Here is a 13128-nt window from a genome sequence, read left to right as displayed (position 1 = left end):
AACATTAAGCAGGGCCAGGTTCTCATTTTGGCAATGCCTGGGGTAAATTCGGGGGAAATGTTAATCTGATTTAAGCTGCTGTTGGATCTGGGTGGGCAGGCTTGCGTGCCCCAGTGGAAAGCACGGCTTGTCTGCCTGTATCTGATGACAGGGTTGGAGCTATCCTGGGATGCTTAAAATCAAAATATAATCCTTCAGCCTCACGAAGGAGTTCACAGCCGCCTGCAGATGATCTCAAGGGGTGGTTTTTTTTTGACATTTGATCCACTGAAATTATTTTCACTTCTGCTGTACTAACCACCTCTCTGTGGGAATAATTGTACATCAGAGTCAAATTTAATGCTTTACATTCACTGCTACCCAGTGTTCAGTAAAAATTCCCTGTGTCAGAAGGAGGAGGAAGAGGCAGGGTGCTGCTGAAGTTACTGCAGCTGTAGAGATTATTTCTGTCAGCTAGGAGCATATGCAAAGTTACTGGAGCATTTACACTGCTGTTCCCCAAGATGGCATAAATGGCACAGCGCTCTGATGGTGCCTGGCGTCCGCGCGCCTATGGCAGGGGCCGCATCCAGCTCCTTCTCACCCATGGGAGTTGGGTGTTGGAGGGTCAGGCTCCTGTGCTTGGCATCGGTATCACTCATCGTGCGAAGATTGGTATGTGAGCATCCAAATGCAATTTAATAAAACTGTTAGAGTAATTTGTGGGATACTTTCTTTACAAAAATGAATTTGTAATGATGAGGTTGTTTGCAAGGGCTGAGACTGGCATTATGAGGTGTAATGGCGTGAAACTTTAGGAAAAAGGGGGGTGTGTGTAGGTTGGGAGATAAAAACAGCCTTAACAGTAGGGGCCATTAGGCAGCGGAATGGGCTTTGCTATCTCACAAGTCGGAGCTATCGCTGGAGGTGTTTGTGTTAGATAAAATGCCTAGAGGGGGTGGACTGGGAGGCAGGGGGTAGGATCTGATGACTCACAGGACCTTTTCCATTGCGTTTATGGAGCCAAAAATGTGTGGCAGTTTAATTCATGCTAGTGTCTGATTCGTGGGCTTGTGGCGTGTTTCCAGGCTTGCGTGTCTCTGCATCCACCACGCTTCTGGAGCACGCACGGTTTGCACAGCTCCTAGCATTTGGGGTGCAGGATCTGGGTCTCTTGGGTGGTGCTGCGGCATGAGTGCAGAAGAGGGTCCTCCAAGCAATGGCATGAATAAACCCCAAATGTACTTGCAGGTCAAAAAGTGCTGTCCCTGTTTCATCGGTGCCTGCTGGGGCTGGGGTCAGTGAGGTGGGTTAGTGGCTCCTGGGGGAGCAGGGTCCTGGGCATCAAAACCTCCTTTCCTTACTGTTGGGACTTACAGATGGGTCTGCTCGCCGTCTGGGAAAGCCATATACAGAAAACAACTGGCAGATGGGAGTCAGGCCCCCGTTCCCTGGCGCTCTGTAGCAACGCTCTGCGCCAAGAAGGACCTTGTCCCTGGTAGCTGATAAGAGCCTGTCCTGCCTGTATTGACCGGTTGCATTTACCATGACGTTTCTGGTTATCGGTGTTAGTTGGCTATCTCGTTTTAAGCTGTCAGAGTTAATTCCCAGGCTTTTTCCTCCTCTGTGATTGCCCTGCTATAGTATGCGTCTGTCTTTACTTATTTCACAAAAATAAAAATCCATTTAAGGGGAGAAATTGGCTTAATTGCTAAAAAGAAGGTTGGGAGGTGGGTAGATGACCTTGCTGCTTCCTATCCCTGGCTTTCACTTGCACAGATCTCTTAATTGCCAACTCTCAGATTTTCTATATTGGTATTTCCATTAATCATGGAAGGCTGCTTTTTTTAATTTGAAATGTGTCCTAATATAATAAATGTAGAGGAAATAAGCTTTGTATTAACAAGAAATTTATGGCTGTATTGTAGTGTTAAAGGGACCATGCTAAGCCTTTTTGCAGTGTAAATTGACTTGGATTTGACTTTAAAAAACCTCTTTAACTTGCTGTTACATAACCGCTTCTCTCATTAGCACAGTGTCTTGCTGTTACGCAGTTTTAATGGTCCCTGTTATTTTTTCAATGCATGAAATACCTGTCACTGTGCTCCTCTGGAGTGGGTTAGTTGACGAACCGCTGAGACTCGATCTTTAGATGTCACTGGTGCTGGCTTTTTGCTGGAGGGCTTGATGAAGGAATTTATGCTGTGTACTCTGTTTTGCAGAAGGGGAAACTGAGGCAGCGGGTAGGGATGGAGCTGGGATGGTGTTGCGGGCCCAGCCTTGGGCTGTGCCTCTTTCTCCCCCTTCACCATGCGTCGTTTTGCAGCAACGGCAGGACTTGCGTTGGTTAAAGCTCCTTTCCGCATGTGAAATGCATGCTGCAGGTGAAGTGTTTCGCTGTGTTTTTCCCAGGCTGTGCCAGGGAGGAGGGTTTCTGCTGTCGCTGCTCCCGAGCCCTGACAGCTGTTTTTCCCTCCACAGTGTGCATGACTCTTCTTTAGGAGGTACACCATTGAACTGACATGAATATTAATCCTGTTCTTCTAGAGTGCACTTACAAAAGTGACTTTTGACACTTTCTAGTAATTAGTGAGAGAGTGGATGTGATAAAAGACTCTTAAGAAGGAGAGGAGAGGGAAACCTGGAAGGATGCGTAATCCTTCCGGAGCAAAGATGTAAATTACCAAACTTGCTTTTATTGAGGGGAAAAAAACCTCTATAGCAAATGGGAAAGCAGAGCGAAGGCTGAGGGGCGCATGGAGCCTTCAGCCCTGTCTGGGCTGTTGGTCGCTGGCTTGGGGACTGCTTCCTAATCCTGGTTCTGGGTAGTGCTGAGCGTAACGGGGAGCTGTTCCTGCACTGGCATGACAGGGGCACGCTGCAGTTCAGGTGGCAGATGCTGAAATGGAAGGTTCTTGCTGCTGTCTGGCCCTGGATAGCCATTTTTAATGGAGTTGTTGCTTACTCTTTGAGTTTCTAACAGCAGCATCAGATTAGATGAACACATCTTGCATGATGAGGGTGGCTGCTTTGATATGAGTTTGTTGCTCTGTTTGTGTTTGCAGGGCCACAGTTTGCTACTGAAAGTTGATTGAGAATGAGACTTCTTTTGTTGCTGCCACTTCCAGCTCTTCTGTTCCATCTTCTCCTGTTGTCTGAACCCAAAAGATGAATATTTTATTTTCTAGATTTTATTTATCACCTTTTAGCTAACAACACTTTTCTGAAAATGAAAGCTAACCTTGTCTCCTACCTCCAGGAGTGAGAGCTTTGGGAATGTCAAAACCAAAAATTTAGGATCACTGATCAGTGCTTTGAGTTGCAGCTTGAGATGCCAGAGCAAGCGATGCTCCTCTTGCCTTTATACCCTGGCTTTTGTACCATTCTGGTGAATGGGTGGAGGTGCTGCCCATGCATCCATGCGGTTGCATGTCTGCTGCTGCAAGGGCACTTGCCTTTTGCAGTGCTCAGTGCATGCCTCGGGACTTGTCCCTCTGCAGTGGGGCTTGCACAAGTGAACTTTGGGCTTTGCCTGTTGTGATGGAGGAAGGATGGCATGGCGAAATTGGTGGGAGGGCTCAAAAGATATGTACAATTTAGAAGTCTGCACTAAAAAAAGAAGTAAACCATTATTGTTGTGCCCTCCTGTTGTTACTGTTATTGCTGTGGATACAAAAGGATGGAGATCACAGGCAAATAATGCAGTTGTTATTTGTTTTAAGTCTTTATGCAAATTCCAAGCATATCCTGCATGCTGAGCTACGTGCGTTGCTCTATTCATTGTAAATTCACAACTTCAAATCCTGGCTCCTTTTTGCATCCCCTGCTCTATCTCTTCTGGCTGCCTGCAGCTCCTTACCAATGTGCTGGTAGGCATGCGGGAGACAGCAGGGTGATGCTCTGTATCGCTCTGCTCAGCACCGGCACATCAGTGGATGGGGTGTGTGGGAGCTAAAGCAAGCAGCGTGCTGCATGTGTGCATAGCAAGCTCTTGGGGGCTGTTGCTCAGCAATCCCGGTTCTGCCTCATCGGTGGTCTTCCTGAGCTGCTTGCTCAGGACAAATTCCAGAGATGTCATCAATTTGCCCAAACAGTAGTCGCAGCGATACCAACGTATGGAGTTGGTTTCCTCTCCGTTCCCAGCAATTCCACCTCCTAATGCAAATTTTCTGTCCTTCTTTTGTGTCTCTCCAGGGTCTGATCTGCAAGTATGTATCCCGAAGGGCTCCACGTGCTGCTCGAGGAAGATGGAGGAGAAGTACCAGGCAACAGCCCGCCTGAACATGGAGCAGCTCCTGCAGTCTGCCAGCACGGAGCTGAAGTTCCTCGTCATCCAGAATGCTGCTGTCTTCCAAGGTGAGCGCTGGGGAGTGGTCCAGAGACGTGGTGGGAGGAGGAGGGACTTCTGCTCCTCTTCCTCAGGACCTGGCAATCAGATGTGCAGGTGGCTGGAAGCTTTCTGTTCACTTGTTTTCATACGTTTGTATATATTATATATGCTTATTTACAATAAATAATACACCTGGTTTGGTATATGGCTGCTCTGCAGGGCTTGTCCTAAATATTCCTGTAGCTGAAACAGCAAATGTAAATTTAAAGACTAAACCTTTTCAAGTGCAAATTTAAAAATAAATGAAAAACCCACTTCGCCAAGAATTAAACTATCTGTGCAAGTACCATCTTGCGTGATTCTGCCAGTCCCAAAAACCATGTTGCAGCAATGTGATCTGGTTGCAAACCCAGTGTAATGCTTGGTAAGCATCTGACTAAAGCGTGTGTATTGATTACTGTTATCCACCGCAAAACAAAGCTGGCTATTCCATGTGAAGGTGGGTAGAGGCTGCCTTGTTCCCAAGTGTGGTCCCTGGTGCTCGCCATGGGATATCTGAGTGCTTGATAACCTGATGCCACACTATGTGGTGGCAGCTCTCTTCTTTTTCTGATGTTAATGTGATGTATTGTCTCTTTAGCAAAACTGGCCTTTGACAAATGTGTTCTGCTGTGGATACACACCAGTTTGTGTTACTTAAATCTGCAAACGTGTTTTTAGGGCCTTTACGCAAGCAAAACTTATTCCATCCATGGTTAATGTGCGGTGAAATGATTGCTTGTTTGTTGAGTGCTCTCCTATTGAGATTCCATCGTTCTGTATTAATGGCATTTTTGCCTATATTTAAAAAAGAAGGCATGAGCAATCAAGCGTTTTTTCCTTCATGCTGATATTTTTGCAGAATAATTGATTTATTTTTGTTCATGCCTCAGTAACAGCAGGACCCAAAGCCTTCTGAAGCCTGTGGGATCACGGGAAAGCTTTGTTCTGGTCCACAACTGACTGATGAAGTCTAATGTGTTGTCTTTCTCAACGTAAGATCAAATAAATTGCTGAGGAGGTAACAGCATATTTTTTCCAACGCTTCTTAATGCAGTGACTATTAAGTTCCAATTCTGCTAAACAGAATGAGGTAAAACTAACGAGAGATTGGTTTCCTAGGCATTGGAAATGTGGACTAGCTTCAGAAATGGTGAATAACCTGGCTGGAATACAAAGTGCCTACCTCCTCCCCTACCATTTGACAAAAACATTGTAATGTTAGAGTTCTTATTGTGTGTAGGAATGACACCCAGTGACGCCCAGGTTGTGCATAGCGTAGCAGAGTCAGGTGCTCTAGCTCTGAACTTTCTGTGTCTTCTGGAGAAAGCTGAATCCCTTGCTCTGAATTTTTTTTTTTCCTCCTTTTTTTTTTAACTGTGACTTCCATCCTGGCCATGAGAGCCCTTTGCCTGTGCAGGGGTTTTGGAGCTGATGTTGCTGAATGCTGAATTGCCATTCTTCTTGGTGGTGGGGAAGAAAAGCATTTAATTGAAGAATTCCTGACCACTTCTGCTTATAAAAAAGATCGTGACTAATTTTAAAGATCTTTTGCAATCCCATTGTAGAAGAGGAATTCCTAGCTGGAACCATTGAGGAGCTCACTTTAATTACCTCGTATAAAGTGTTTTGAACTTGGAAGGGCAATTCATTAGACTTTGAAAATCATGTACTTTTGTTATCTTTAAATTTAGTCTCAAAGTCTGTAGAACAACACTTTTTTTTTTAATAGGTGGATCTTTTGATTGCTGCTTGTTTAAGAGTATTTTGATGGCTGCAGTGCCAGAGGCTGTTCCAGCTATAGAAATTGTGCTCGGACCCAACATACGGCGGTCTGTTTTCTTGTTTCTTGGCACTGCTCATGGTAGGGGACAGGCTTCTGTCTCAAGGTATCGCTAAGTAAGGGATCTGGTGCTGGGGTGTGATGTCTCAAATCAAGCCCCACCAGTGTGCCGTTTGCTTCCTCCCACATTGCCAAGGTATGTGCTATGACAGCTGGTTGCAGGTCAGAAAACTTGCTGCTGCCCTGGCACAGCTGGGGAGCGTAGGATGCCCATGGCAGGGGTGTGCCTGGGGCTGTGCAGGCTGCGTTCAGCTACAGGGGGGATGCTGGAGTGGTCAGGGAAGAGGCACTCGTGACCGCTGTTGGAGCCCCTGTGGTCCCTGAGCATCTCCTGCAGGTCCTGTCCCATATGGTGTCTCTGCTTGAAGCTGGGGACAGATGCCCTGTGGCTTCAGGAATTGGGACCATAGGAGTGGGATAGCTCAAAGCAACGACAGCTCTCACCGGCAAGGGAGAAAGCTCTCCGTGTGTGTCTTGCGTTGGGTCGGACCCCAGCGACTGCTGGGGATCCTGCACTGAGGATGGGTAATTGCACTGCTCGTTAGAGCAGGGTAATATGTTGGTATGGAAACATACCCTAACCGCTCATATTAAAAACACAAATGTGAAACCCTTCAGAGTTAACTTTAATGTTTTTAGCCTGCCATCTAAAGGGACTGCTAGTTTGACAAAAAAATCTCACCCAGATGTTATTATTTTGCACCAAATTTGATTTCTTCCCGCTGAAGCTAGAGCAGCATCTCTGCTCATAAAGATCAAGGGAAATTGTCTGGCATTTACAGAAAATCTCATCCAGGCCTATCTGTTACAATGTTCACTTAGCAAAGTTTATTAGATTATTAATTTTGGACCCTTGGGCTTTTTCTTTATTGCAGTTAAGAAGGAAAAATCTCAACCAAAAAAATCCTCCCTTCACTAAATTTAAATGGTACAATTAGCTCCTGGTCTTATCTTACAGGCATTTTTCGAAATTATGAAGATGATTTAAGTAGTGATTTAATCCTTTGGAAACTTGCTGTGTTTGACACTGTTAAAATGGATTGCAGCTGCCTTGACTGCAGTTAAATCTTGCTCTAGAATTTCTTTGGGGGCAGGTTTTTTCACTTTCATGCGGTGTATCCGTGCTGGTATCTGCCTGTGTGTGCACCTCCCGGTTCAGGTTCTCAGCCGATGGCAGCTACGTTCCGTACCGTGAAGCTAGGCTGAACCACATCGCTTCAAAACTTGCTCAAGTGTCTTTTGTCAAGTGACATTTAGTATTGCTCTGGGGTTCTCATCCAAACTAACCGGTGAGTTAGTGCAACTAACCTGCTGTGGCAAACGGCGAGAGCCCTGCCTACAGTTTGCTTTCTCCCCTCTCTTTCTCCTGACTTTAGATCTTGGCTTTTTGGTGGGGGGTTTCTGGCCCTGCCACCACCTAATCTTTTTCTATTAAAACAACAACAAAAAAAGCGCCCTCAACAAATCCTACTGATTTCCTAAATATTAAATCTGAATAGCTCAGCTTTGTGAAAGGTGGCTCCTGTGGGGCTGCAGAGCTGCTGGGACTTTGTTGGGAATGTGAGGGATGGTGGGAAGGCAGGAGTGCAATTACCTGCATTGGAAAATTGGCCAGGATGCTGCAGTTGAATTCCCCTTGGTGAAAGCCTGTAGGTTTAAATTAAGATCTGATCTGTTCTCTCTCAAAGGCAATGCCATTTAACCTTCTGCAAATGGCAGCTGGAAGACAAAAGGAGCTCTGTTGGGTACCTAAGGGGAACTTGCAGGGGCTATGGAGATTTGAGGGGCTTTTGGGATGCGTGTTTCAGAGTAGTTTCTGGGAAGACCGTGGATAAACCTGCCTGTATGTGTATGGCGTTCTCTTATTTGTGGGAGAATTCTGTTTCTTCTCCCCTCCGGAGCTGAGCCCTCGCTGGTTCTGGCAGAGCAGGCGGCGTGGGGAGGATGCCAATTCATCTCCCCTTGCGTGCTGCAGTAGGATGAAGGCAGAGCTGTAACTCTTAGTCCTACCAGGTGGCTCTGAAGGCTGTAAATCTTCCATTAGGCATAAATGCAGCCATTTTGGTTATTTATAGTTATTTACACTATCCATTCATATCTGTCAGAAATGAAGGCAGTTTTGACATTGCAAGCTTCTATCAGGTTATCTTTAATAAGTTTAGAGGCACCTAAGCCACAAATATATCAAATAGCCGATCCTAATGCCGGAGTCCTCTAAAGTATGACTGAATTATTTATTTTGTTATGATGAAAATGTCTGGGCTTTATTGGGTTTTCTTTGAAGAACTTGATTCTGCTTGAAGTCTGGAAGATAAAAGATCAGCGATTGTCTTTCCAAGTTTCTTATTCCAAATCCTTCAAGGCTTTTCATTTTTCACGAGCCGCTGTTACTACTTTAGAGTCAAGGTAAGGGAGTTGAGATTTCTTTTTATTCTATTAAAGAGGTTTAAGTATATGAAAACTTTTATCTTTAGTAATTACGCCTTGCATGGGTAAATCCAAGATGCATGCAGTATCAATTAGGTGAGAAGAGATGGGCTGCGTGGTGGGAGCTATTGCACATTAATTGCCGAGAAGGGTCCACTGATACCAGCGCTGCCCAGCAGAGCTTGTGTCTTATCGTTTGGAATAGTTTAATACTCCAGCGTCTTTAAGCCAATTAAGTCTGACAGTGCAGGAGGGTCTTTCAGGTGTTGGCAGCAGGAGGAGCCTTGGATGGGCTTTAGCACCTCACTGTTCTGCAGACTGCTGTCGCTTACAGTGTGGGGAGGGAGGAAGGAGGCGATACGGGGCAAATGGGAGAAGTCTCTAGCTTGGAAAGTTAATAACTGTTTCTGAATGTGTAAAGCAGTGGAGGTGAGAGGTGCTGAGAGTTGGGAGGTCTTGGAGTTGAACCAGCCCTGCAGAGGGGAGATGCGCCCTGGGGACCAGCGGGCCACAGTTGTTGTGTGTGTGGGGGTTCGGATGTCTAACCAGTGGGCAGGTTTGGATCATTGGCCAGGCTTCTTGCACAGCTTTTCTATGCAGGAGAAAAGTGATTATGGTTAGCTGAATAAATGTAAAAAAAAGGATTCTTAGCGTAGTCAAATGTGATATGAGTGGGGCGGTCAGCTTAATAGCTGCAGGTGTGTTGTGAAAAGTGCATGTGAAAATGTGAACTCTTGCTTGTGGTCTTGTAAAATATTAAGCTGACATTTTAGAGTGGACTCAAAGAATGAATTCATTTTTGGAAGAGAATATTAAAACTCTAATTAGACTTTACAAGTAAATAAGCACCACAAATAGATCTCTGTGTCATCTTATAATTCCTGCTCCTAATTAGTCCTCTGCAACTGAAGTCTTGCTGCATCCTTCTCTGATGCACCTATCTCCACAGTGGCAGTTCTCCTCTCTGAAAGCTTCTTGTTTTGTTGTTTTAATTTTTTTATTAGTGTGTATTTAAAATAGGAATTGTCTTGCTGGGTCAATTCAGGCTGGTATTCTGCCTTTGGCAGTGGTTCCTGCCAGATGCTTTGGATGCACAAAGTTTGTAGTGGAAAACTACGGCGATACGTTTCCCAGGTTAGTAACGATGTTCTAAACCGATGATTACAGGTAGGTGGAAAGAGCTCTCTGCATAATGAGATCTCCGGTTGTCAGAATTGGTCTAGGGAGGTAATGTTTCCTTTCAAATAACCAGAACTTACTGTTCATAAATCACAGTTAATCTGTTTATTACACTAGCATACGAAGCTGGAAGTCTGGAGTGTGCTATAATGCTTAGCTTTAGGAACAGAGCTGTAATAGTAGCAGCAGTTTCAAATGATTTGAAATTGGAGGATCAGCAAAATGCAGGAGTTTGTGGAGGCTCTGGGCATTAAAAATGACTGCTGAGGATTGATGAGTTTCTTTAACAAATTGTAAAATCCATCATGCAGGAGTTAGGGCATGAAACTGCCCTCCTGAGCCACATAAACCATGGGTTTGGAAGTATTGCATGACAGTGCACACTACCGGGAAGGGAGATTTTGAAAGATGTTTGGTTTTGCTTTTGTTTCTTCCTCTCGCTGCCTGGAGTTTCAATGCCAGCATGGTGTTGGCATGCGGCTCGCCAGGCTCTGGGTGTGCTGGACGGGGCTGCTCTCCGGAGGAGCTTCTCTGTGCTCCTCGTGACGCTGAGCCTGAGATATGGGGCTCATATCTCTCCCTCTCCCCTGCTTCAGTCAATGCTAGAGTGGTCACATTTCCCTTCATCTTCCAAAATCCTGATGCATCTTGGACAGTTTTGCACAGCCCTGGCTCACAGCTGATGGAGAGCTTGGCATGCACGTTTGGGGCGCCTTCTTGCAGGAGGGAGCTTGTTGGCTTTTGCTGCTGTTTGCCTGCATCCCCGTTTAAGCTCTGCAATACCCACACCGATGGCCTCTCGTGCTCCCATCTCCATTTCCATGCAGAGAGGGCCCCTGTGGGGTCCCCATTTTGAGTATCCATAGGTTGGCTGCTGTAGGAAGAAGCTGCATTGTGCCTTTTGCAGAGGGCTAGCAGCAACTCCCTGGCACGTCTGTGGAGGAGTGAAGTGTGTGGCAGGAGATGTCCCTGGCCCCCCAGCCCCTGCTTTTGGGGTCTCTGTGGCTTGAAGGGTGCAGCCATGGGGAGTTGCGTGTGGTTGAGATCCCTTCCCTGTGTCCTGCCTCTCTTTGTTTTTACCCTGCAATTAAATACTGCTGACGCCTTTCTCCTCATCGGTGAAATGAGGCTTGGAGGTTAATAGCAGGCTTTTTGTAACTGCCTACATGCTGCTTCAGCAGTTTTTAAACACTGCGCTTGGTGTCAGGGCTTAGGGGTCTCCAGTTCAAAGTGTGCGGAGGAATTCCTGGATACTTGTGGACCTGCTTTCTGCTGCCGGAGTACTGTCCCCTGCCAGCTCTGCCGCTGCTTTTCTGCTGTGAAAGGGGATGGTGCTCCCCTGCTTCCAAGGGGCATAGGGAGGCATTGGCCATGGGCACCCTGGGGCTGCTCCCTGGGCAGGGCCGTGGCAGATGCTGCACCCTTGTGCAGCACTCTTGTGTCTGTGGTGCTCTGCCTCCATAGGAGATGTGGACCTTTTGGATGGGGAGGTGTCTGAGCTGGGTCTCTGCAGGAGCATCATGGCCTTGCTGAGATGCCTGCGGTGTCTTCTGCAGCTCCTCCACGTCCCTGTGTTGTGCAGTGTGGTGGTGCTGCCTCTGTCCCGTCTGCTCTGAACCCGTGCTGGCAAAACACGATCCTCTGCCTGCGTTCCCCGTCAGAGCGCGAATTGCGAGATAACCAGGGAGCGAGGGCTCCTGTGTTCCTTCAAGTCTCCCGCTTCTACAAGTGGGCTGTTTTCTGTAATTACCTTTTGAGCTGCAAGTTATCATCTTTTGATAGTTCAAGTACTAACAGTCTTAAATTGCCTCCTAATGCTATAAAGCAGTCAAATTACATCTTTCTATCTTGTAGTAGGATGATATAAATGTCGTGTTACCCTTGAATGTGGTATTTATAGAGCTGCTTGGTGCCATTGAATTTTTTTTTTGTTTTTTCCTTTGTAATTCCAGTACAGAAATGGGCACGGCAGCATCTTCCATCTCTTGGCCTGAAAGGATAAGTAGAGGCGTTCTCATCGTGCAAAGTGCTTAAAATGCAAACAAGAGCTGGTTTGCGTTTGCTGGGGAGGAAAGGGGGGAAGAAGCCAGCACCCAGCAATAAAGGCAGGGACTGTCTCTGTAGAGAAAACATTTTGCTAGATTGTCATCTACTTTACTTTTAAAGCAGCAATAAGCTATAGTGATAAAATGGCCAATGGCGCATTTCATCTGAGGGAAATGAACTCTTGCTGAGCCAATTAAACTGTCAATACGCTGTGGTTTCACGTTCCCTCGAGCAGACTGGGTCACCTCAGGTGTGTTACTCACTCTGACTTCACCACTGATGTGAAATCAATGTTAGCAATTTATAATCTTTCATTTTCCTGTGAAAGTATATTAATCTGTGAAAAACACCACTCAAATAGTGAGGGCAGATGAGAGCTTTCTACACGAGTGTGTATAGCAGGCAGTGCCTCTTAGATTATCTGGCACGTAGAAGCCTGTGTAGCTTTTGGACACACGGGAGGCAACGACAATCCAGTTTTCAAGCTTTGGGCTTTATCCTTAAAATGTTCTAAAATCATAGGAGTGTCTTGGTCTAATTTTTCACTACTCAACTGCAGTAGTTTGAAATTAGCTTTATTCCTTCAGCCCAGAAGAGGCACGCCTGTCCTCATTCTTTCCGATATCAAGAGCAGCAAAGAAGCGAGCGTGGCAGACTCATAGTACGTACTACTCATTAGAAAATAAAGCAGACGTGTCTCGCATGGGTGGTGGAGAGATGCTGAGGGATGTGGGATCTTCCCTGTGTTTTGTTTCTGTGGCAACAGTATCTAAACATTCGGGTTTAGGTTTTCCTCCTGCTGCTGTGAAGGGGATGCAGGCTGGACTGCGTCCAGTTCAGACCGATGTGCCTAGGGGAGGTGTTACCTGGAAAACCCCTTTCATCCAGTTACACTGGGATGCCGTACCTGGTGCTGTGTCTACTTGCAGCCCTCGGAGTGGAGGTGTCTGTATTGCGAGATGCAGCACCATTGCTCTGGGGTGACCTTGTTGCATGCTGTGTTGGACGTTGCTTCAGGGTGACCTTGTTGCTTGCTGCATGGATACTGTTTCTCTGAGGTAGGTTTTGTTTTGGCAGCTTCTTGGATCTTCTGTTGCTTTATGGGTTGTCGGTGGATACTTGGTGCACCTCAGAGAGGTGGTGTCCCTGTGGTGGTCCGTTCTCTGCTCCACCAAGCAGAGTGTGCCAAGAGGTCTGCTTCTCTGAAGGGCCTTGGTAGCTTTATGGGTTCAGGCAGCAAGGGTGAGTGCCTACATAGTGTTTATTCACAAGAGTAGTGAACTGA

The 13128-nt window shown here is 46.3% G+C and overlaps 1 protein-coding gene across 1 annotated transcript in view; it reads left to right on the top strand.

Moving 5' to 3' along the window:
• The first annotated feature begins 512 nt into the window (after positions 1 to 512).
• GPC3 (glypican 3) overlaps positions 513 to 13128 on the top strand; it is a 147348-nt gene continuing 134732 nt past the window's right edge. The window contains exons 1-2 of the mRNA XM_009331761.1: positions 513 to 654; positions 4174 to 4335. Coding sequence (XP_009330036.1) covers positions 513 to 654; positions 4174 to 4335 — 304 coding nt within the window. The remainder of the gene's footprint in view (positions 655 to 4173; positions 4336 to 13128) is intronic.

This window comes from Pygoscelis adeliae, unplaced genomic scaffold (genome assembly GCF_000699105.1).
Source record: "Pygoscelis adeliae isolate BGI_AS28 unplaced genomic scaffold, ASM69910v1 Scaffold79, whole genome shotgun sequence".
Taxonomy (NCBI): domain Eukaryota; kingdom Metazoa; phylum Chordata; class Aves; order Sphenisciformes; family Spheniscidae; genus Pygoscelis; species Pygoscelis adeliae.
Note: the sequence above shows the minus strand (reverse complement) of the source record. Positions and strands in the feature narration are given on the sequence as shown.